The following is a 24,072-nucleotide window of genomic DNA, read 5'->3' as shown; positions in this document are numbered from 1 at the left end:
AGGACAAGGGCGGGCAGCCATGGCGCGGTTTGGCAGATCGAAGTTGATGATGGGCGTGCTACTAGCGAGATCGGCGCATGGACGACGTGCGTGTTGCGGCCTCCCGCTTGGGTGTGTTTCATTTTGCGGCTGGTTTTCAGACACGTGCGCCTACTAGCGAGCAGGCACGCAGGCAGGCAGGCAGCAGGCAGCAGGAGCAGCCAAACCGTCCCGGCCGGTGACCTGCTGTCGCGCAGTAAACAGCTCCGCGTGTGGGCGCGTGTGCCCATCACAGGCCGGCGGGTCGCCGTCCCGGAGCCAGCAGAGGTGATGGTGATCATTAGCTAGCGTCACAACAGGATAGGATACTCCAGCCAGGACGGCGGTCCGTGCCGCGGCCGACGTGCCGAGACCGAGAGAGCCGGCCGGTTTCTTCGCGACGACGCGGAGAGAGAGAGAGAGAGACGCTGATGACGCCCCGGAGGCGCGGGTTCGGTTCTGCCTGCGACACCACACGCTGCTGCCTTCGCGGACCGCGGCGGGCGAACGTGGTTTTGGTTGGCCGGCCACGCACGCACGGATGTTGGTGGTTGCGTTACCGAGGCGATCCGACCCGCTCCCGGGCCACGCGCGCCGGCTACGTTTTGGGGGCCTGGCGCACGGTACCGCTGGTGTCTGCGCGGGCCGTGGAGCGGCGCGGTTGTGGACGCCCACGCTGCACAGTGCACAGGGTGTGAGCGTGACTAGCCTCGGTACAGGCTAGCCTCGGCCACGGCCCAGGAGAAGATGGTCCAGGTGGTCATGTTTGCTTGGCGGAAAGTATATGGGCCACTATGGTCGGTCGTTACCTGCCTCATCCAATGTTTCTTTTCCTCTAAAAAAATCTGTTTTTTCTTTTAATCTATAAAATTCAGTTTTTAACCTCCCTCAACTATTAATCCCAGGTCACTTTTGCACCTTTAGTGATTTTGATTATGGTTACCTCCTTTTAACTTTCAACTTAGTCCGATTTATCTCATTTGGTGTGGCACGACATCAGCAAAAACCACCGTCAAAACCGTTCAGAGTGCAAAATGAAACTGTTTTTAAAAGTTGAAGGGGCTAAAAAAACTGATTTTGTAGGTTATCACGAAAATTAGACGACCACGACGATGAGAGAGGTAAATTAGATTTTTTTCGTGATAAATAGCTCTTTTTACTCACTGAGCTACTCTTGGCATGGACATAGCAGCAGGATGGCGTCGCCTCAGCGCACCTGGATGCGTGAAACGGGCAATCACGTTCAGCCGTGCCCGAGTCAAGTTTCGGTGGAAAATACATAAGGCCAGGGTTTTTTTAAGTCGAAAGAATAATTATATTATATAATAACGGGTATATTAACATATTACCGGCACTCTAAAATACAATATATATATATATATAAACATATTTTCATCTAAATTATATCGATGCTGTGAACAGCTCCACATATCAAAACCAAACATATATGACGTTTCGTATGGATGGCCACATAGGCAAACACTCGACAAAAAGGCTTGAGAAAATATACCCAATGAACGATGACCAATATTGCTACAGGCATAGTTGAGAAACTTCTTCTTTCTTATGTCTTCCTTCTTCTTTCTGCCACCGAAGAATGAAGAATACTTATCTGAATCTTCATAGTTCTTCATTGTGGCCAAATCTAACCATGGCAAAACGGAGAAGAGACATGAGAAAATTATTTCATGGGGGCATCATCTCTGCCTTGATATCGCCGTTCGAAAAGAAAGGTCTCGATGTCGTCATGCTGGTGAAATTGCTGACGTCGTATTTATCGCTCTCATCTTCAACAGAGCTGTCATAGAGAAAACGATTCCATCCTTCTCCTTCACCGTCGCTGGGGAGGAGGAAGATGAGATAAATCTCCAATATCAAGAAATTTAGGAGCTGATTGGTTGTCCGGACCATACCATCCTTGCACCCTTTGCCTGCTTCAACTCATTCCTCTGTCGTGTTTGGTTCCCCGCCTTGCACGCTTTGCCTGCTTCGTTTCATTCCGCTACCCTCCACCATCCCGCACGGCTCAGTCTCCTCAATTTTCACTTCCCTCGCGATACAAGACGACATGATGCGCCCATGATATAAGGGCCAATATGTCACACACTCAAAACTCTTATCTATACATGTAACCAAACAAGATCGTATCTTATACTGGATCAATAATAAAAACAACCAAACACGACTGAGTACATAATTTAAACATGCATCTCACAATCCTGAACCGTCTGTCTGTCCCGGCTCTCCATCACCACATCAACCAATCACGCCCTTGCGGTATCGGCTCGGTTCCAGGTTTTGATCCACCATACCGACTCGGGTCGGAGTCGTACAGCTACCCCATCTGCCATCAAACCGCGCCGTCTCAAGCTAACGGCAAGGCAAGCCTCCCCGTCAGGCTCCGCCCGTCCGTCCCGTCCAGCAGGATTTTTTTTAATTTTAACCTTTTTTCGAAACTAATTCTAAATCTAACACGTCCGATTTTTTTTAAAACTAACACTTTTGGCCGCGCCTATTGCCCTGGCGCGACCAAATGCCTGTGCCGCGCCATGCATGGTGGTGCGGCACAGGGCTGACGTGGCGGCGACCAGGAACAATGACCGCTGACGGGAGCAGGGCCTGCTGTGCCACCCATCTTGGCGCGGCAGTGCCGCGCCAGGGATCATGGCGCGTCTGGGCCAAATAAAACCCCACGGCCGAGCTTCCGGCCACACGCACCGCTGCCCCGCCCACCCGCGTCGCCAGCCAGCCGACGCACCCCGCCGCCTGCCATCGCCCGCCTCCAGCGCCCGCGCCTGCCCACGCCCACGCCGCGCCCGCCTCCAGCACCCTCGCCGGCCGCGCCCGACCACTCGGGTGGCCCTTGCCCTCGCAGCACCCGCACCGGCCACGCCACGAACCTCGGCGCGTCGAGGCCGTCCGCTCCTAAGGTATCTCCCTCTCGGTTTAATGTTATTATGATTATTATTGTTTTAGCATAATTAGTTTGTGATATACGTATGTAGTTTTTAGTTTTTAGGTTAGGATTTTGGGTTTAGTGATTGATTAGGTATTTGTTATTTAGTTTGTAGTTATTGATTTACTTAGGGATTGTAGCGATGCGGTTGTCACTAGTAGATCCGGTTATTATTTAGTTTATAGTTAGTTATTTAGTTAGGGATTGTAGCGAGCCGGTCGAGGGATCGTATTCCATTCGAACATTTCGATCGTAGGTTCATCCCGCCGTGACCGTAACGCTGAGCGTAACTGGCTCCCTTGCTTCTTGGTTGGCTTTGTCGTACTACGATCTCTAGCCTCTATCCACATCCCTAGCACATGACCATTGGGCTTTATCTCTTTTGCGCGCTTGTTTATCCTATCCTTGTGCCGATTTATTTTGAGTTAGAGTGAATATTTTACTTTGCAATGCTATATAATGTTAATTTGAATTTTATTAATTTGAGTACTCTAACGCTTTGTTTATCAATTTATAACAGGATGGCCCATCCTACGCAGCATCCGTTGTACCCTATTTCTGAGGTGGAGTACGACGACTAGCACCGAGCACACATCTTGAGTGACAATGACGCAGAGGTGGCCTTGCCTCCTTTGATGCCCCGCACGCACACCAGGGCGCACCAGTGGGACGAGCGTTACGCGCCGTACATACGGCGTGCTGGCTTCCTCGAGCTTGTCCGTGTTGTCAACCACGGTCTTTCGCCCCTTGACCCAGCACTACTTACCATAGCTGTAGACAGGTGCGAGTGCATTCTTTGTACGTAAACTTTCTTGTAATAAATTTGAGGCAACTAACAGTCGTTCTATTCTTATAACAGGTGGAGGCCTGAGACCTACACGTTCCACCTACCTTGTGGCAAGATGACCTTGACGTTGCACGACGTGAAGGCTATTTTAGGCCTTCGGTTGGGGGGACTTCCAGTGATAGGGATAGTTGACAACGATCACTGGAGGGAGCTGGTGGCTCAGTTTACTGGCTTTGTTCCACCGGACGACGAGGTTTTCAAGAAAAAATAAGTGAGAAATTCAAGCCTATTTAATATTTGCATCGCTTTCCTGCAGCCATCGGTCTCATTTTCTTTGGTAAATTTCAGAAAAACTTCTGGTGTTTTGTCGTCCTAGATTACGGAGCACTTTGATTACTTGGACCCATAGACTGAGGAGGCTCAGATCGACAGGTTCGCTCGAGTGTGGCTCTAGTACTTTTTTGGTGCTTTCCTCTTTCTAGACGCCTCGGGCAACACCATCAGCTGGATCTTCCTTGATATACTACGCCAGCGTGGGAGAACATAGCGGTGTACAGTTGGGGCAGCGTTGTCCTAGCATGGACGTATCGACAGCTATGCGTTGCTTGCCGTCGCACCTCAGGGTATGCGAACCTTAGGGGTTGCTCGTACCTACTCCAGGTTTGGTGTTGGGAACGATAGCCTGTTGGGAGGCCCCTTAATATGGGTTTACTGGTAAGTACTTGGGTTTATTATATTCTTCGATATGGTTACATATGATGAGTTTATTAATGGCTAATTCATTATCGTATTCAATGCAGCAATGAAACGGGCAGGATACACTCCCTACAACTCTGTTTATCTAGACGGAATCAGAGTTAGTTAGAGGGAATGCGAGGCGCAAGTACAGGAAGTACACGGACGGTCTCAACGTCCTAACACAGCACCAGGTTACGCTCTTTTTACTATCATACCTGTGTCTTGTTCGATCTACACTATATCACAGCCTAACTCAATTACGAAATGTTTAGGTGCATTGATGTCCTTAGGATGCTCCGGAGTTCCAGAACTATCTCAGTCCTGTCACTAGGGACGAGTCAGAGGAGTATCGCTGCAACGTCCCTCTTATTTTCTTCCACATGGTCGGGATTCACTATCCCGTCAGGGTCTACAGATAGTTTGGAAGAATGATAGGCTGTCCACCACCGCTTTACTCCACCAACCAAGTATTGCACGGGTGCGTTACTTATTAATAACAGAGCTACAATCCAGAGGTGTGTGTGGTAGAACTAACATCGTTTTGTTGCAGGTTTGACCGTAGGAAGAGGTACAAGACCAAGGATTGGCGCGTGACACACAGCGCGTACATCCACTTGTGGGAGACCAGGGAACGGCAGTCGGTCCATGCGGGTCCTCCACACGACCAGCACACCTTCGACGAGTACCTACGCTGGCTTCACAGGTCTACGAGGACACATATCAAGCCCCCGCACACTGAGGAGACGATTGACGAGGACTCGGAGGAAGATATGATCGAAGATGTGTACGACGTTGCCACTAGAGAGGACACACAGCTACAGAGAGCCCTGCTACAAAGATACGTGGTAAGATACTTTAATGGTACAATTTGTTATCCATTTGGTATTAATTATGTATACTAAAAATATTCAACCGCGTTTCTAAACCCAGACGACATAATTGTCGAGACTGTCCAACGAAGCAGCGTACCGGCTTCACGAGTCTAGAGGGCAGGGGCCAGGCGTTCTTGAGGCTTTTGTGGAGGTAAACATAAACTAGTCTGTTCTGAAATTATTTTTTTAGTGTATATGCGTTTGTGAAATGCGCTAACTTTAACGTCTATTTATGCAGAAGGTGAAGAAGAGCTGCAGGAAGCTAGCTCAAAAGTTGAGCTGTATGGACACTCCTTATGAGGAACCGCCACTCCCAGCGCAGTCGGGTGGTACGTCTTCAGCCTCTTTGAGGACGCCAGTCGACTCTTCTCAGCCGGTGACAGGTGCCACTTCCGCAGTGCGTACACCACCACATTATAGCGTTGGAAAGAACCCTGCAATCGAGGACGACGACGACGAGTGGGAAGATTGGCCGCAGGACGAGATCGGCTTGTCTCAGCTAGGTGGTGCCCCACTTGGCACCCAAGGAGCATCATAGGTACTAACAAAGGTAGTTTCTTTAAATACGTAGGCTACATGAACTAACGATCGCAAAGAATTCTAAGTAATCGTGCATATCACATACTTGCAGGGTACGAGCCATACGTACCGGCGACGCGACCGCACCGACGTTGGCTACACTCCCAATGTGTTGCCAACAAATCCGAAGAGACATAAGCGTCCGAGGAATCCTTACACTCCTGGGTCTTAGTTTGTTAGGTCGAACTATTATTGAAGTCCGAAACTTGCAGGCTTATTTGGTTATGTTATATCGAACTTAAGTCAAACTTATGTGGCAGCTTGTCAACTTATGTTATTTGCTTCATATTCGTTTCAATGCGTCGCGACATCACTGCTTGCGAGATTAAGTAGCAACTAGTTCAAAAAACAGCTTTAAAAAATATCCGTTTCAATCCGATCTAATTTTTCGTAATCGATTAGTTAACATGGTGTTTAACCGTATTATGAAAGACGGAAAAAATATCAATTGCCTTATCAATTTCTCTATCCAGCCTTGAAAAAATTTAACAAAATATAGAAATAAATTCACTATTCATTTTACGTCAAACAATACTTACAATAACTCCCACCATCGGCGCGACGCGTTTCGATTAAACCGTCCAGGTACCGCCGGGTTGGCGGCGGGCGCGGCGGGCAGGCTTGCTGCTCCGGCTGGCATGACTGGCTGCGGGGTTTTATTTGACTCAGCCGCGCCATGACCCCTGGCGCGGCGCTGCCGCGCCAAGATGAGTGGCGCGGCAGGCCCTGCCCCATCAGCGGTCATCGCTCCTGGTCACCACCACATCAGCCTTGTGCCGCGCCACCATGCATGGCGCGGCACAGGCATTTGGCCGCGCGGACGCGGCCAAAAGTGTTAGTTTAAAAAAAAAATCGGACGTGTTAGATTTAAAATTAGTTTCGAAAAAAAGGTTAAAATTTAAAAAAAAAATCTCCAGCAGCACGCCACCGCGTGCCCGACCGCCTCCCTGGCCAGTGGCCACCGTCCCGCCTACCGCGGTGTTTCTTTCCTCTCCTCCAAGCCAGCGCGCGGCGCCCACCTCCGGCACCGGCCTTCTCTCCTTTTATACCTCCGCCGCGGCGATGCACGCCAACCTTCGATTCCTAATCCTATCTATAAGCCCAAAAACTCTCGAAATCACAGGACACGGATCCAAATCAGAGGCCTGCCAGCCTGCTGCCATGTCGGCGACCGCTACGGACGAGGCCGCGGTGGAGGCTCGCCTCCAGGCGCTGCGGCAGAGGCTCGGGAAGAAGCAGCACTTCGAGGAGGCCGTAAACGAACTCGCCGCCGCCGTACGGGACCGCTACGCCGGCGCCTCACCCACCCTCCGCAAATCGGTAACGCAGACCTCACCTCAAATGCCTCTCCAGCCTCCACGGAAAAATTCTCGTTGCCTTCTAGATGATGGAATGCGGGTGGCCGGCACGGCCGCACGGCTGGCTATCCAAAAACCAAAATTCGATGTTGATGGAGCCGTAGCACTGCGTGGACATGTATTTGCTTCGATTGCAACTGCTAAATTTTAGTCATGGGGTTTCCATAGCAATTAACCAGGGACATTCGCACCTATTCGTCAATAGATGATGAAATCAAGGCTGGCTTAACTCGCTGTGCTACTATGGTGTTGGTCAAAACTTAGATCTTCTTATAGTAACGTGCCTGTTGAATAATGGCATGGCTTTGTGTCACGGTCCTAGACCAACAAATCTCAGCGATAGCAGTGATTGGTGGTTTGGGATACAGCACAAGCGAATCAGAATGGGATTGAGACAGGAAATAACAAGGAATCAGAGGCAGGTAGCAAGAGCTAGTACATGAGCAGAGTTCAGAGGTAGGAGAAGACAGAGCCTATACTTGTTCTGTTCGATCCCCTTTCCTGGCATATGCTCTGAACCTTTATAGCAGCACAACACTAGCCCATTTGGCAGCCCAATCCATGACACTTTGCCTTACCCCTGTTATATCAATTAAGGAATGCTCTAACTAAGATCATCATGTTTGAGGTCATATAAAAGTGGCATCACAACCCCAGTATTGGTCGCCATCTGAGGAACAAACTTATCTGCAGAAAGTAGTAACACATGATGTGGGGCATACGGAGCCATAAGGCCAAGGTAACTTCTCTTGATGTGCTTAACTAAGAGTCCATGAAAGATATGTATATGCTACTCTATGGCACACACATATACAAATTGAGATATTTGTCATGGAGCTGCAAAATGTATAGCATCATTTGTGGGCATTTTGATCTATATTAATGTTATAAAAAAGGTATGCTTGGCGATTCTTTTAACCGGAAACAATCTTGTCATTCAATTTGCATCCTATAGTACAACTATATGCCTATATTGGTACTATTTTACTCCCTCCGTTCACAAAAGAATGCAATTATGGGATCCGTGCCGGTCAATCTAACTCAAGTTTGACCAAGTTTATACTAAATAGTATTAACAATTATGTCTCTAAATAAATCTATATGAAAGTATATTCTATAACTAATCTAATGGTACTTATTTTGTATCATGAATGTTTGTACCTTTTTATATAAATTTGGTCAAAGAAGGGCGGGCCTGGTGCAAGCGGTAGAGTCTTACCGCCTGTGACCGGAAGGTCCCGGGTTCGAGTCGCGGTCTCCTCGCATTGCACAGGCGAGGGTAAGACTTGCCACTGACACCCTTCCCAGACCCCGCACAGAGCGGGAGCTCTCTGCACTGGGTACGCCCTATATAAATTTGGTCAAAGTTTAAATTGTTTGACTCGAAAAGCGAGAATTGCATTCTTTTGTGGACAGAGGGAGTACATAATCTCTTATTTATTTGGACTTCTATGGCCTTGAATGTCCTTTATGTTCACTCTTGACTGTTACAAGTGTCATCTAGCAAACACACTAGTAGTGTGGTGGTTGGTCACCGAGTAGTGGTACCAGCCAGCTGGGGTAATGACAGTGGTCACCGACCTTGGTTACTGTATGGCCCTATAGGGTGAGGCTGGGGTTCAGGGTTTTCTGGACCAGTTTCACTGAGGTTTTTTTAGTGCAAACTGCAAAGCCATGGGGCAGTCCGCACCCCCCCCCCCCCCCCCCCCCCCCCCCCCCCTCCTCCCTTTCTGGTTGAATATTTTTATGAATGTCATCTATTGTCTTTGTGTTTATTTTGAGCATTTGTTACTTTCCGCAGATGTATTCAACGGTTTGCCGTGTTGCAACAGTGCTCCAAACCAGATATACAGCTCCGGGATTCTGGCATGCTGGTCTGAACCTCTTCATGGGAACAGAGAAGCTGGTAAGTAATCCTTCTGAAAAGGAGCACCTGAAGACCTGCATTTCAAGGGCCCGTGAGCATCTTGATGAAAAAGAAAATGAGGATTCCATGCCAAGCAACAGAGAAGCAGGTACATAACATATTTAAAATCTTATTGTTAGATTAAAACAAAGTCTAAATATTTAGTTAGAATGTGTGTACTATGGTGAATTGTTATTTATAATGAAACATCCAAAAGCGTCTATAAATAGTTAAATACATGTGGAACCCTGTATGAAATGAGTGATCTCGTGGTAATGTTGTAAGAACTACATCAAATGCCGACCATTTACGACCATTTAATTAGATGACATATGTTGGGTTTACATTTGTTGGGTTTATCAAGTTGAGCATATGTAAAAACAAAACAAATGTGGGTCTATTTTTGTTATGCACTTAACATAGCTATATCTCCTCAAAAGAATTACCTATCAATATCTATTTGTTAATAAGATGTTGCTTTTCGCAGACACCAGATTTCTTTTTGAAGGGCACCTTACTGTGGGACAGGAACCTCCACCTCCAGCATGGCTTGTTGCCCAGAATTTAACGCGGGAATTGAGCATACTAACTGAATCCTCTGGAGATCAAGATGGGAACAACAATGTAACAGTGCCTAGAGCCGAGGAGATTACACCTGCTATAATGAACCTCCTAGAAACCATATCAGGCGACAGGGATCTAGAAACTGCTTTGGAAGAATCACTGCAGGTGTGCATGAATACTTAATAATCATTTCATGAGAATCCACTTCTTTAGTACATTGCTAGGTCTCTTGTCAGTGCACACTGCTAGGTCTTTTAACCAACTAAAGAAGGGTGCACAATTATATGCTTCTGATCTTTAGTTTGTCCAATCTCATGACAAACTACCCTTGTACACCAAATTTGCACTGCACTCAAGTGATAGTACTGATTTGCTCAAAGGCAGAGGTAATCTCATCATGTTCTGATGGATGGGGAAATAGTTCTCTTTAAATTTATTATTATCATTGTTATTGAGACCTTGCATGTAGTGGGAAGGATCTAGCTATACAATTTGTAGTCAAGTACAACTTTCTAACTCTGCCATGTAAGTCTGCTTCAGGTAGCTGAAACTGTAATAGGATGTGAAAATACTGATCTCGAGTTACATTTTGATGCCAGGGAATCATTGAGCATCCACCAAGAGCACCCCCGGCTTCAAAGGAAGTTGTTGCCAATCTACCTGTCATTACTGTTACCAAGGAAGTCATCGCTAGATTGGGTAGTGAGACGGAGTGTGCTGTCTGCCGCGAAAACTTGGTTGTGGATGACAAGATGCAGGAGCTTCCTTGCAAGCATCTCTTCCATCCTCCTTGTCTGAAGCCATGGCTGGTAAACTTCTTGTGAACCCTTCAAATAAGTAGGTAGATTTGGAGTGGAGGAGCATCATTGTTGCAATCAGTGTATCTAACCAACCGTGATTTTTTGTTTCATTTAGGACGAGAACAACTCCTGCCCTATATGCCGGCATGAGCTGAGGACGGATGACCATGCGTATGAGAGCAGGAAGGAGCGTGAAAGGGAGGAGGAAGAAGATAGAAGGGGTGCGGCAAATGCTGTCAGGGGTGGGGAATTCATGTATATCTGAACTCAACAGTACCAGAATGTAATCACTTTGATGAACTTCGTGATTATCTGATGCATTACTGTCGTACACCTCTTGTTCTCCGCAAATACTAGGTATAACCATGTGCTACATGTACCTAGTTACATATCTTGTGATCAACCTCGGATCTGAGCTATGTGATGTCTGTGTTCGTTTATCTTATCATCTAGTTTCTAGGCTGCATAGCTGGAATCCTAGTCGTGGTGACTAGGTCATCAACATAAAGTCGACATGTAATCATAGTATGTCACTTTTGATCAACAGAGAGGAGTAGCATAAGTTGTGACTTCTGAGGATTGGTTAGTACGATAATCGGAGCTATGATTATGTGTCCAGCTATGATTATGTGGAGTCTTGGACACAGAGAGACTTTGGCGAAATGAAAAACCCTAGCATATACCTTAGTCTTTGGGCTTCTTTTTTCTGTCCTCTGTATGGATGAGCCTTTGGTTCATATGGCTTGATCTTCATCACCAACATCTTTATGCCTCACGTGGACCTGAAAGGATCACTTGGGGCCTATAGGGGGGGGGGGGGGGGGGGGGGGTTGAATAGGCCTAATCTAGAATTTCTCAAAGAAACTTAGTGGAAATTAGTATGGACCGGATGTCCGGTTTTGACACTGGGTATCCGAGGCAAACCAGATGTCCGGTCTAAGCGGAACCCTTACTAAATCTACAAGAACTACAACCGAGATGAGCAGCAAAATGTTACCAAGTCTTGTAGAGAGATGGAAGAGTTGACGTCCAACGATTCCTACACCCAGATATACTAGCAAGGATTTCACAATAATAGCTCAAATCAATAAGAACAAGTAGAGCGCAAGTGGCACGATTTAATATGAGGTTCGGTCAAACAAAGGAATGCCTACGTCCCTGTTGTTGAGGGGACCACAAAGATCGGAGTCTATTTTACCTCCTTGCCTCTCTCAAGTGACCACAAAGTTCACTTGAAAAATCCACTAAGAACAAATAGGCGATACAAACTTTCCGAGGTGGATCTACAAGTTGCAAGCTCCCGGGTAACTCCTTGCCAACGAGGATTCAAGAATCCAAGAGTAATAAACTCAAAGCAAGCCTTGGAGTCATCTCAAATGCTCAAGAGAATGGATGTGAATGCCAAGGGCTCAAATCTCAAGCAAGTCTTCTCTCAAATCCACACAAGAGCAAGTGCTTAAAGTGAAAGCTATGTGTGTGTGAGAGAGGGCGAGTAATAGCGCACAAGAGTTTTGCTCGAGGTAGGTGAAGAGTTATGGCCGGAGAGAGAGAGAGAGGGGGGGGGGGGGGGGAGTATAAATACCACCCCTCTGAGATCTAACTGTTAGAGTGCTGAAACGCCAATTCCCGGATATCCGGAAAACCAAATCTAGAGCAAAAAGTCCGTGCAGAACCGGATATCCAGTCTAGGCTGTCGGACTCAGAAAAATATTTTTTTGAATAAATCCCAAACATCCAGTTTGGGGAACGGTATATCTGGAAAGTGCTATCGAACCGGAAAAATAAAAATTCGATTATTTTTTCTGGGCATCTGGTTTTGGTGGTTTAAAAGCAAAAAACGTTTTTTCTTAGTCTTTTTTGCAGGGTTGCTTGGGCAACTAAAAAGGGTTAGTTGTCCACTCTTGAGCATTGAGACATCGGCAAAAAATGACTTTGAATCCCTCTTTACAGTGCGGTATTTTTCTATACTCAACTGCAAAATAAAAGAATTTAAATTGCTATAAAGCTCCAAATGTCACAACTCATCTTGAATAAAATTGGAGGTTCACCATTCCACAAACACGTCACTTATATTTAAATTAAACCTACTCAAACACTTGTCAACGCATTTTGTCATTAATTTACCAAAACCCACGATGGGTGAAAATGCACTTTTAGGACTCTAGCTCGGTCACAACTCATTGAAAACATTAACCAACTAGTTGTCACTCAAGTACCAACTTTCACCTACAAACACTGCATATGCTACACGATTCTAATAAACATATAAGGAACATGATACCGTATAAGAGTTAAAAGTAACACTACATACGCTAAACCGTTATTTGAAAGAGTTAAACGGTTTAGCACGACCGAAAAAGTTATTTGAAAGAAAAAAAATCTAGGTAGTTAATAATAATGTTAAAATATAATTTTAGAAAAAGTTAAAGTAAAAGTCCTAAAAAATAATATAAAGCTTAACTCTTAATATAAGTGACCACTTTATAATTTGCCATTAACCAGATACTACAATAAAGAATTTGGATAAATAATCTATAGTTATGTTTTTTTTTACGATTATGGGTATTTTTGGTTCCCTGACCAAGCTTCCATAATACAACTTGTGTCTGTGTAAGACCCTTCTAGCCAGGCTTCCATAACCCCAAGCGAGGAGGGGTGAGGGGAGGGGGGTTAGCTAGGTTTCCTCGAAACAGTGGGGGCGCTCATTTTCGCGGAGCCTCGCTTGGCTCGGCCGCGCGTGGGGGTCCTCATTGGCCTGCGCAGTACATCGAACAAAACCCCGCTTCTGCATCCACTCGCTAGGGTTACCTCTCATTCACCACTCGTTCACTCGCTGTTGTTGGGGTTCCCATCAGAGAAGCTCATCGACCCTCCCTAGGTGCTTGTAGGTGAGACGTTGCGGTTTGAAACTGAGGATACGTGATGAATCTCTCTCTCTAGTTGCTCCTCCTCAAAGGGCAAATTGTTGTTTTTGTTCATATCCAGTTGTTTCTTGCCTTTTCTAGTGGTGATTATGATGGGATCTGTTACGCAATACAAGTTTAATTTACTAGTATTCGTTGCTTGTTCTTGTACTCCGCCATACGTACTTAATTTTTTTGTTGAGTCCATGGGAATGGTCGATGATGTTCGTTGATCTGGGTGCTAGTATTTTGAATGTCGCAGTTTATCTATGTTTATATTCTAGATCAGGGTTTATTTGATACTTATATATATACACCAGCCGCCATACAGCCCCACGGGGCCACGACCAACTCGCACATGGGACGGCGTCTATAGCTTATTTTACCAAGATCAGGACCCACCAGCCAGAGAAACCAATGGCCATCCTGTGACGCTGACGGCGCGTTAGGTGTTAGCTCTGCTGCGTCGCTGACTCAAGCTGGGCGTGGGCGTGGGCGGTCGCTCTCGCTCCACGCCTCGTCGCCTCCACCGCTGCGATTAGGAACACGCCGAAACGGATCAAACGGGCCATTTGCTCCCACGATCCCACGAACACAGGCGCCCCCACCCTACCCATTGCATGCATCCGAGTTCCGATGCACACCCACCCTGCAGGCTCGACCGCTCGAGCGCCAAGCCGGATCCCTCGATCACAACCCTACGCCAGACGCCACACCACAGGCCACACCGAATCGATCTGCACCAACCAAACACAATTCTCCCAGAAAGAGGTTATTTCGCCCCCTCACCAATCCTGCTCTCGAAATTCCTAATCTTTTAATCCGCGTTTTTCCTCCGGCCGCCCCCCTGGCTTGTGCAGCAGTAATGAAGCGGAGGAGGAAAAGGAGGAAACGAAAAGGCGCAGGGAAAACAACGCACCAGCACCAGCAGAGACCAGGCACACATCAACTCCTCTAATCTACGACTCATCAAGCTGGGCGATGCGTGTGATTGCGAGCGCGTGAGCAGGCAGGGCGAAAATCCGAGGAGGAATCCCCACGCCCGTCAAAAATCCAATCTTGACGCCTCCCTGGTCGAGCCGGACTGTTCCAAAGTTTCTGCCTCTGTGATGCGGGGTTGTTGTCAGTTGGTTGGTTGCCGCTGGGTAATGAGCCCCGCTCGCCTGATCCCCGTGGTTGTCGCCGCCGGTTAATCCCGCATTAGCTCTTGTTCCGGTTCTTGGAGAGGAGATTTTTTTCGGCTCTCTCTCTCCGTGGATTGCGCTGTGTGTGTTTGTCTGGATTGGGATGGGGGCGTGGGCCGATTCGCCACCACCACAAGCACGGCTCCTCTTTTTTATTGGCTCCGCACTGGGATTTGCTTTCACGTTGTTGCAGTAGCTATTTCCGCGAATCGTCTTCTAGGGCTCCGGGTGTTCTCGCGCACTTTACCCTTCGTTTCCCCCTTCTCCCTGCACCGAATCCGCCTCCTTCCCGTCGATTCAGGCCGTGCCGCCGCCGATTACGCCCCAAAATCGCGTCTTGGTAAGGCCGCCCGCTCAGATTCGTGGGGTTTCGCTGCGGATTTGGTTGGATTTTGGGGGAATTCCTGATCCAGTTTTTGTGTCGCAGGGTTTGGTCCATGAAGAAGCGGGGTTGATTTGGAGGGGAGGCTTTTCTACTGCTTCCCCTCCGTCGGGGAGGCTCCGGCCGGCTAGTCATGTCTCATCAAATCCAAAGCTTCTCGCGGAACAACTGTGTGCTTCTCGCGGTGCTGTGTGGCAAGTATGCTGAGAAGCGCGCACCAGCAGCAAGGTCTGGGCTGGAGGCGAAGCGGCCGCGGCCGTCGTACCCGTTCCCGGAGCTCAGCTCGGCTGGGAGATTGGAGGTCAGTTGCTGGTGTCCTCGCTTGATTGCGTTCATTGCAGTTTCCTCCTTTGTTTGTCAGCTGAATGAGGGGGCTTCTGAATGCAGGTCCACACCCTGTTCAATCCTACACCAGAGCAGTTCCTAGAGGCGCAGCGGGTGGTGCAGCCAAACTTCTTATACATCCAGGGTCAGCAGCTTGAGGATGAGAAGGAGATTGGCTCACTTGTGTGGGGGGACGCCGATGTCTCTGATCCGCAGGCGTTTAGCACTCTTATCAGCCCACCATTCCCAACAATAGTAAGCTCTACTCTAGTGTGTGCGAATACCAGGATGTGATATCAGCACCTGTTTCTAGCTGCATCATGATATGAACATTGGGATAACTTGTACGACAACCTATGATGTTTTGGTAAATTCTATTGTATGAACCTGAAGTCACCGTGTCAGTGTTTGTTTCGTCGTTGTATTATACAACAATTGCTATACAACTTGAATAAGGATTGTCTCGTCTTATGCTACACACATTTGAATAGGTCAAGTACTAGAGCTGAATCCAGTTTGAATAGTTCAATACAAAAAAAGTACCTGACTGGCCCAAGTATCCTATCCTATACATAAAATGTTTCATTCAGATCATGGAAATATATACGGAAAGCAATGTTCCTACAAAAGAGTTTTGCTTCATTTACTTCACAGGAATGCATATGGAACAATTATTTTGTGTAACTTTTGTGATGTTCCAAATCTTGGCTGTACTGCAACATGGGTTCAACTTTCTAACATTTTTACAGTTGCTGATAACCATACTCTGTATACAGGTATATCTGGAAGTTCCTATTGGTGAAAAACTTGCCCAAGCGGTTCACTCAAAGGTAGATAGTTTCCCTGTACAGTAATCTCATCTCTTCAAACAACTAGAGTATTACTATCCGTCAACAGCTAGAGTATTACTATTTGTCCACTACTCATAGATCATGTTTTCTTGGAGATGGCTGCATAGCAAAGTAGCCATATTTTCCTTGGATTGTTCATTTTGGTCTGTTCTTAGTTCGGCAACAATGTCATGCTGCTGTTAGGCCCTGTTTGGATCTCCTAAAAAAAAAGAGAATTAGATCCAAACACTCGGATTCTAGAATGAGATTCCTAGAATCGATCTATCTACTCAAACCCTGCTATTTGGAGATTCTCACTATGAAAAAACAATAATCCGGAATCCAAACACCCCTCATTTTTTTTAATTTAGAATCCAGATTCTACATCACTATCTAGAATCACTATGAAAATGAGATCCAAACAGGGCCCCAAGTGTTAGCGTATTTCTACAAATCTGTTCAACTTTGTTTCCTCTATATCAAAACAAATTGTTATATGTTCTTAATTTATATTTCTTAAAGTGTTAGGCAACCAATTTTATTATTCTGGAATTGGAAATTTGGGTAATGCTAATATTTATTTATTTCAGGGGATCCCATATGTAATATACTGGAGAAATTCATTCTTGTCTTATGCCGCATCTCATTTTCGCCATGCGTTGATGTCAGTAGTTCAAAGGTATTCATTCACCCTCCCTCTTTCAGTTCGATTTAAATGGAAGTGTTATTTATAATAAAATGTGCTTCTGGTTGGATTCAGTTCGGTGAGCCATACTTGGGATGCTTTTCAGCTTGCTCATGCATCCTTCCGTCTATATTGTGTAAGAAACAATCACGTGCAAAGTGTTAAGCTTGGTCCTCGTCTCCTTGGGGATGCTCCAAAAATAAATATAAGCCCACCTGAGACTGAAATGGTTGATGAAGAAGGTTCTTCTGAAGTGACCCCGGCTATAAAAATATACGATGAAGAAATCAACATGAAATTACTTCTATGTGGAGTGCCATGCAACTTGGTAAATAAAAGCATTAATATTTATGTCTAAAGATTAGTTATATTATTCCGATGCAAACTAATGCTTCCCTTTTTTACTCCCACAGGATCCTTGTTTATTGGGCTCTTTAGAAGACGGTCTGAATGCACTTCTGAATATTGAAGTATGAACGAAAGATTCTAGCTATGCAATACCTTTTTGTGTGAACTACTTTTTATATAATAAACACATGGTTTTGAAAGTTATTGTCTCACTAGAAATGATAAAAAACATTTTGTTTCTTAGTGTATGTAATAGTAATTCAGACATATGGCACTGTTACATTTATGCTCTTAATTCATGGATGTTTTCTGTAAGGATCATAGAACAAAATCGAATTAGATGCGCAACACCAAGGCACACTTACATATAGAGAAATACTAGGTAAGCAGCGATGTTGATATCCTTAATTATAATCATAGGACATCATTTGCAGTATCCGTTGTTTCATCACTTGGTCTATTTCTATTAATCAGATCACATTTCTAGATACCTTATTATCATGGGGCGATGATTTTATGGCGCCCACGGGGGCTGTTGCCCTCGACATCCAGGCTGTTGCTTGCAATCGTTATGATTTGTTTTAATGGAAGTCTTCATGCTCGTATGGTACATGAAAGTGAAAAATCATGCTGCTATAGTGTAGACACTAGTAGTACTTTATTCTGCATCACAAAAAGTATTGACATTAGGTAGGAAGTTGTGTACTGAACAACTGGAACTTTAGTTCCCGTTAGTCTTAGTCTTAGGTTGATCTAACCAACAGAAATGGATGGTCCAGACATCCAAACCCCCCAACCCAGCCCACGTGCACTCAAACACTGCTCTCTACCATGGGGTGTGATTAAACCTGTGAGCTGGCTATCGCTTTGTATTGTTTAAAGGATGCTGACACATAAAGCAACGGTGCAAATATTTACTGCTTGATTGTTTAAGTTATTACGAAACTTATGACTTTCGATTTTCCTATATAAAAGAGTTCATGTTTTTTTTGACAGATTCGTGGGAGCAAACTGCAGAATCGAATCAGGTATCTTGGATTGCTTTCTAATTTCTTTAGTTCTACATCCTTCTATGGTTTTACCTTTTATACCATGTGATGAGTCCATGAATTACCAACCAAATTCTTTTGACATGCTGTCATGCATGATTATGTTGGTTGACCATGCTTAGTTCTGTAGTGTATCATTCTTCTCGATTCATGAAAACAAAATGTCAACGATACTTGTCGGAGATAATTTAGGGAAAGAAAATGAACAAGTGAGCCTTCATTTATTTATTAAGGGAGCCTTCTTATGTACAGAGATTGTTGTTTACTGCCAATGTGGCTTTGCCATAGATTATCATTGTCTTTGTAAACAGAAAACTGATTTGTTGTTCCTCCTGTCTGACAGTGCTTCTCCACCACCTCTCGAAGCTGCATCTCTACCACGTGGGATGGTTACTATGCGCTGTGATATCACTACTTGCAGCATTTCTCATGTGGCACTCCTCGTTTCTGGTAGCGCACAGACTTGTTTTGATGATCAGGTATATATTCCTTTGAACTTGGATAGGTTTTTTTTGGTCCTGCCGTGCAAAGTCACATGGTGCTCACCTGTCTGTGCAGCTTCTAGAGAGCCACATCAAGAATGAAATTATTGAGAAGAGCCAGTTAGTCCATGCTCTCTCAAATAGTGAGGACAAGTTACCATCAAGCGAGCCTCTAACTTCCATGTCCACGGCTTGTGGGGCTTCTACCTTTGAAGTTTGGATGTCACTTCCTAAGTGGGCAGCACAGGTTTGTTTCTGACATTGTTTGCTTATAATATGCACCTACTGGAATTTTATGCTGTTTTGATACGATCTTGTATAATTTTTTTTTTCACTTATACAATTCTAGTTTTACATATTGAACCAGTATTGTTCATTTATATAGGTCCTGAAGCATCTAGCGCCAGATATACAATACAGGAGCTTGGTTGCACTTGGTATTGGTTGTATAAATGGTACTCCTGTTGCTTCGTTTGAGAGGCGAGATGCAGACCGTCTTCTTTTCTTTTGCACAAGTCAGTGCAAAGATTTGGCTAATGAAAATGGTCCATATTTTCATCTGCCAAGATGGTCAGCCTCCCTTACCAAGGACAGAACAAAGGTGGGTTCAGAATCAAAACAAAATCTGTTGGGTGCAAATGGAGTTTTGGAAGACAAGAAGCATATGATGGAAGGGCCTTCCTCATTGTCAGCCGTCAAGGCTAAATTAAAGCCTGCAACTATGAGGCCCATTCCTCACTCTCGAAAACAACAAATGCATCCTTTTATGGGTTTACCTGAAACTTCCCTTCATGAAACTAGTATTGTGAAGCCAAGCTTGCCAGTTGCGCCAACTGTTAAGCACAATTCAGTTTCTTCTGCCCCAACCACGCACAGAAAATCAACATCAGGGCCATCTCATACTCCTTCAGTCATTCAATTGAATCCTGTGCCAATGAAGAAACATGGGTGTGATAGGTTGCCTATCCAAGTATGCTCTGAGGTACACGTCTTTAACCTTCATCAGTCATGATGATGATATGGTTCTGTTTTCCATACATAATACTCAGTCTAGAAAGTGATCTGTTCCTTACATTTTTTTGTAGGAGGACTTCTTGAAGGATGTCATGAGGTTTTTAATCCAGAGGGGCCACAATCGACTTGTACCTCACGAAGGACTAGCTGATTTTCCTGATGCAATCCTTAACGCCAAGCGCCTTGATCTTTATAACTTGTACAAGGAGGTAATTCTTTGCACTAGTTTACTTATGTGAACTGGAGGTCCAATGACATGTATTATCAGCCTGTTCCCTGATAAATATTTTATTTATTTTTTAGGTGGTGTCTAGAGGTGGATTTTATGTGGGTAATGGCATAAACTGGAAGGGTCAAGTCTTCTCAAAGATGCGTAACCATACTGCAACAAACAGAATGACTGTATGCATTTATTGTTCAGTTCTCTGATACTTGATTTCTGATCTTGCCTTTTAGCTTTTCGCTGAAGAACAGGAATGCCTAATGAAATGCCATGTTTTAATTCTATGCACTTCTCTGTATATATTTAGGGTGTAGGGAATACACTAAAAAGGCATTACGAAACATACTTGTTGGAATATGAGTTAGCGCATGATGATGTGGATGGCGAATGCTGCTTACTTTGTCACAGGTCTGAGGGCATCTTCCTTCAAATCTTTCTGCTTCAATATTAATATCATGTTAAAATCTAACAGTACCTTTTATGTAATTCCAGTAGCGCACCTGGAGATTGGGTGAACTGTGGTTTATGTGGTGAATGGGCTCACTTTGGTTGCGACAGACGGCAAGGACTAGGCACTTTCAAGGTAAACAAGAAGATGATGGTTTGTTGATCTCACCCTTGCCCGAAATCAATGGCTTGATCTCATGAGGTGCTTTACTTACAGGATTACGCTAAGACAGACGGTTTGGAATACATCTGCCCCCACTGTAGCTTAGCAAACTACAAGAAGCCACCACCACCAAAAGCAGCTAACGGTTTTGCAAATACAGCATCTGTACCACGAAATGTTTAATTTTCTTGTTTCTTTCCCTTTGGTCCCATGTTTGTGGGAAGAAGAGTCATTAGAGTAGAGAATAGGCTGATGGAAAGATGGGCAAGGCCTTCAGGGTATGTAGTATTCGAATGTATCATCTCGTTAATTTAGTGGTTATGAGGTTTATATAGCATGTAACAACTGATAACACAGACAAGTTCCTACAGTACGTTAGATGCGGGTGTAAGCTTATTGTTTATATTAATCTCCGATGTGTTTTTAGCTTCCATTGTCTGGTTCCCCGAAACACTTGACAGAACAGCATGCAAGTGTGAGGCCCTGAAGCTGCTGGCGCAATGATTCTTTTCTTTTTCCTGTGACTCATGGACCTTAAAATTGGACCAAATTGCAATTGATCCTCGGAACTCATGGACCTTAAAATTGGACCAAATTGCAATGGACCCTCGGAACTCATGGACCTTAAGACCAAATTGGGATGGACCCTTCGGGTGCTCCTCCGGCTCTGCCGAGACCGCAAGGGAGAGAAGCGCTTCTGGATGACGTGGAGGAGGCTGGAGCTGCTGAAGGGTGCTTCTGCCCTGGGTTCTGTGGCGTTGGAGCAGCACCCCCTCTCCTATTTTTTGAACCAAATGACCCCTAAAGTAGAGTCCCTCTCCTATTTTTTGAGTAGGGATTTCTATTTTCTGAAACTTTACTTTTAGCACTCAACTCCAATTAAGGTCTTTTCATCCAAAAATAAGGGTCCCTATATCTAAGCCCCTATTTTATTTGTCCTATATATATTTTAATATATAATATTCATATATAATTTTTGAGGAACATTCATATATATATATATATATATATATATATATATATATATATATATATCTATCTATCTTTGATATCACACCACTATAATTTTTTCTAGCCACAAAAATCAGGGTAGAGACCTGGGCCTAACACATATTCCGCATCCCATTTTTTGAGTGGGCTCACTTTCGTTGACTTTCTGATAATCGATAGAAATTGTTGCTACGCCTGTTCCCGGTGCCAATCTCCTTCCATCCGCATCTTCGCCGGCGCCTGCGTTGCTCCGGCGGGCATGGAGGTCCAGGAGTGAGGTGGCCGGTCTACATATTTCCTTCTACTCTTGTAATCTAGGTAGGGTTTGGTTAGTTTTTTTCGTCTGCGTTGCTGCCGATGGAAGGAGTTTGGTTCTTTGATTTCATCGTTGGCGGAGACGATTTCAGGGTGAAATCCAAGGTTTGATATATGGGGCAGGGTACCTGCACCGTTCGTATATGTGACCATCACCAGACTATCGGCAGTCGTCAAGGAGGAGGCCCGCAAGGACTGACGCGATCGACCAACGTAGAGAAAGGCAAACCAGAGCGGGTGTATCTGGACGATAGTTAGGATCAATCTGTTGCGTATATCATGTAAACTATGAACACAATCTGTTAGTCCGATCGTTCTCTCTGTAACTCTACCTCTTCTGCCTACATAAAGGAGGGTAGGGACCTCGTAGGGTTTAGCACGCACCGCACCCTAAACTAGTATAAATCCTTATGTTTCGTGTGCTAGCATCTGATTTTGCCTACGCGATCATGTTGCTGAATATTGTCAGAGCAAAATAATCCGACAGTTGACACATTAGGTAGGACCTTTTGCGTACAGATCTAATATCTTTCAGATGAGATTTTTCTTCATCAACCGTCGTTCGCGGTGATTCTGGCGTCCTGCGGCGATGTTGTCCATATCGTGGGGCTCCGACGTCCGGGGGATCGGCGGCATGGCGTCAAGTGGTGCCTCCACTGGCCTTCAGCGGTGCAGCCACGGTCACGTGACGGGGTCCATCCATGCGACCTTTGATCGGACATTGCGGGCGGCGCTGGGCATCAGATGACGCACCGCAGTCGATGGTTTCCTACCCCACCGTCAAACAAGCGAGCAGATAAAGCCTACGATCCACATGTTCATGTCGATTAAAATAATCATCTTTGGATTATACGGATATATGCATATACTACGTAATCGTGCGCATGGGAAAAAATATTCCCTTGCTGCCAATCTACTTTCCCGTGACTTGACCTTAGCGATGATGGGAGATTTCCGTTCATACAAGAACAAGGATGACACCACGCTCGGACACCAAAACAGCTAAGCCGTGGTTTTTTGTTCGATTAAATATCTTTATATATCTGTATATTCTCGGATGTTTCTATCTGTCTCCACGATTATATGGCAGCGGCAGCTCACGGTCAGCACGTCGTGGCTCGCGTCGTCGACTCATCGGCCTTCATCGACAGCTCGGAATTCATGCGCCGCCTAGTTCCAAGGTTGACCAACCGGCCAGAGGGGCGGGCGATCCAATCTACAAGGCCGTGCAGACCAACGTGGTGTACCAAAAAGCTATCTACTCCAGCACAACCATCAAGATTTGATAAAGTGCTCGGGAAGAGATTAATCGACGCACATGCTAGGATACCACGCTTATGCGACTCTCGCCATCGCCCCCGCGCCGTCGATTCGACATCATCCCGCGGAGGCCCTCGCCGCCATCCTGCGTCGTCAGCACGTCATTAAACCGTCGCTATCCTGTGGCGGCCCTCGTCATCATCTTACGTCATCGACTCGTCGTCGTCTCGTGCCAGTTCGTCGACAGACCGCCCGGTCCTCGTTGGCAGCCTACCACGACTCTCTTCGCTAATGTTGTCCGTGGCAATTCGGCTTCCCGCGACGGTGACCATCAACCGCCGGCTACGTGACCCGGTGTCCTGACACAACTCGTGGCAGCACGCGACAGCATGCCCCATACTTTTTGCCCCGATTAAATATTTTATCGGATATACATCTTCGGATATTTTTGTGTCTGCATGACTATTATGGGCAGAAAACTCATTGCGACCACCGACATCGCCCCGCGACCCTTGTCGTCGACACACCGCGGCTGGCGTCGTCCGCTCGTCGTCCTCCGTCCTTCCTCGACAAAGTGGACCTCGGTGTCCCTCCTCGACAACCCTCGCTCCACTTGCCGTCGATCTGCGGCGTCCCACGTCGTATGCTCACGTCACCGACTCATCGGCGTCCCTAGGTAGCTTCTCGACGCTGCGTCCCGGCGTTGTGTACCGGATCCCAGATCGCAGCATCGAGGAGTACCCGCACAGACATCCAACATCCATGTGCCAAAGTCCGTTGCGAAGCCGAACCTGGACAGGACACACATGCACATGTGGGAGAAACAAGGCCAACACGTCAGCGTGCATGGGAATAAGCTAAGGGTATGTTTGGACGTAGATATCGGACGACTGAA

The 24,072-nt window shown here is 45.8% G+C and overlaps 2 protein-coding genes across 4 annotated transcripts; both read left to right on the top strand.

Annotated features, from left to right (window-relative positions):
- The first annotated feature begins 6,894 nt into the window (after nt 1-6,894).
- LOC136546290 (E3 ubiquitin-protein ligase AIP2-like) lies at nt 6,895-11,226 on the top strand. Of its 2 annotated transcripts, none has more exons than XM_066538262.1 (5): nt 6,895-7,270; nt 9,110-9,323; nt 9,702-9,943; nt 10,378-10,587; nt 10,694-11,223. In XM_066538262.1, the coding sequence occupies exons 1-5, from the start codon at nt 7,013-7,015 to the stop codon at nt 10,841-10,843; spliced, it is 1,074 nt and encodes a 357-aa protein (XP_066394359.1). In that variant the 5' UTR covers nt 6,895-7,012; the 3' UTR covers nt 10,844-11,223. The 2 variants fall into 2 exon arrangements, with proteins under 2 accessions (XP_066394359.1, XP_066394360.1); XM_066538263.1 differs by lacking the exon at nt 6,895-7,270 and adding an exon at nt 7,279-8,047 and having other exon boundaries at nt 10,694-11,226.
- A 2,801-nt stretch (nt 11,227-14,027) lies between these two features.
- On the top strand, nt 14,028-21,021 carry LOC136541976 (AT-rich interactive domain-containing protein 4-like). 2 transcript variants are annotated; one of them, XM_066534184.1, is made up of 17 exons: nt 14,028-14,252; nt 14,345-15,005; nt 15,093-15,348; nt 15,435-15,626; nt 16,148-16,201; nt 16,792-16,880; nt 16,962-17,214; nt 17,300-17,356; nt 18,231-18,262; nt 18,627-18,762; nt 18,842-19,012; nt 19,151-19,747; nt 19,851-19,988; nt 20,083-20,181; nt 20,310-20,410; nt 20,495-20,585; nt 20,667-21,021. In XM_066534184.1, exons 3-17 carry the CDS (start codon nt 15,181-15,183, stop codon nt 20,793-20,795), a joined length of 2,307 nt encoding a protein of 768 aa, XP_066390281.1. In that variant the 5' UTR covers nt 14,028-14,252; nt 14,345-15,005; nt 15,093-15,180; the 3' UTR covers nt 20,796-21,021. The 2 variants fall into 2 exon arrangements, with proteins under 2 accessions (XP_066390281.1, XP_066390282.1); XM_066534185.1 differs by having other exon boundaries at nt 14,342-15,005.
- Nucleotides 21,022-24,072: the final 3,051 nt, after the last annotated feature.

This window comes from Miscanthus floridulus, chromosome 3 (assembly GCF_019320115.1).
Source record: "Miscanthus floridulus cultivar M001 chromosome 3, ASM1932011v1, whole genome shotgun sequence".
NCBI lineage: Eukaryota > Viridiplantae > Streptophyta > Magnoliopsida > Poales > Poaceae > Miscanthus > Miscanthus floridulus.
The sequence above is the reverse complement of the archived record's forward strand: the minus strand, read 5'-3'. Positions and strand labels throughout refer to the sequence as shown.

Excerpts from the sequence above, each read along its gene's own strand:
- LOC136546290 (XM_066538262.1), top strand. The coding sequence starts at position 7,013 with ATGCACGCCAACCTTCGATTCCTAATCCTATCTATAAGCCCAAAAACT. Across the intron at positions 9,944-10,377 it reads CTTTGGAAGAATCACTGCAG|GGAATCATTGAGCATCCACC; the intron begins GTGTGCATGAAT and ends TTTTGATGCCAG. Across the intron at positions 10,588-10,693 it reads CTTGTCTGAAGCCATGGCTG|GACGAGAACAACTCCTGCCC; the intron begins GTAAACTTCTTG and ends TGTTTCATTTAG.
- LOC136541976 (XM_066534184.1), top strand. The coding sequence starts at position 15,181 with ATGTCTCATCAAATCCAAAGCTTCTCGCGGAACAACTGTGTGCTTCTC. Across the intron at positions 19,989-20,082 it reads TTTATAACTTGTACAAGGAG|GTGGTGTCTAGAGGTGGATT; the intron begins GTAATTCTTTGC and ends TTTATTTTTTAG. Across the intron at positions 20,586-20,666 it reads AAGGACTAGGCACTTTCAAG|GATTACGCTAAGACAGACGG; the intron begins GTAAACAAGAAG and ends CTTTACTTACAG.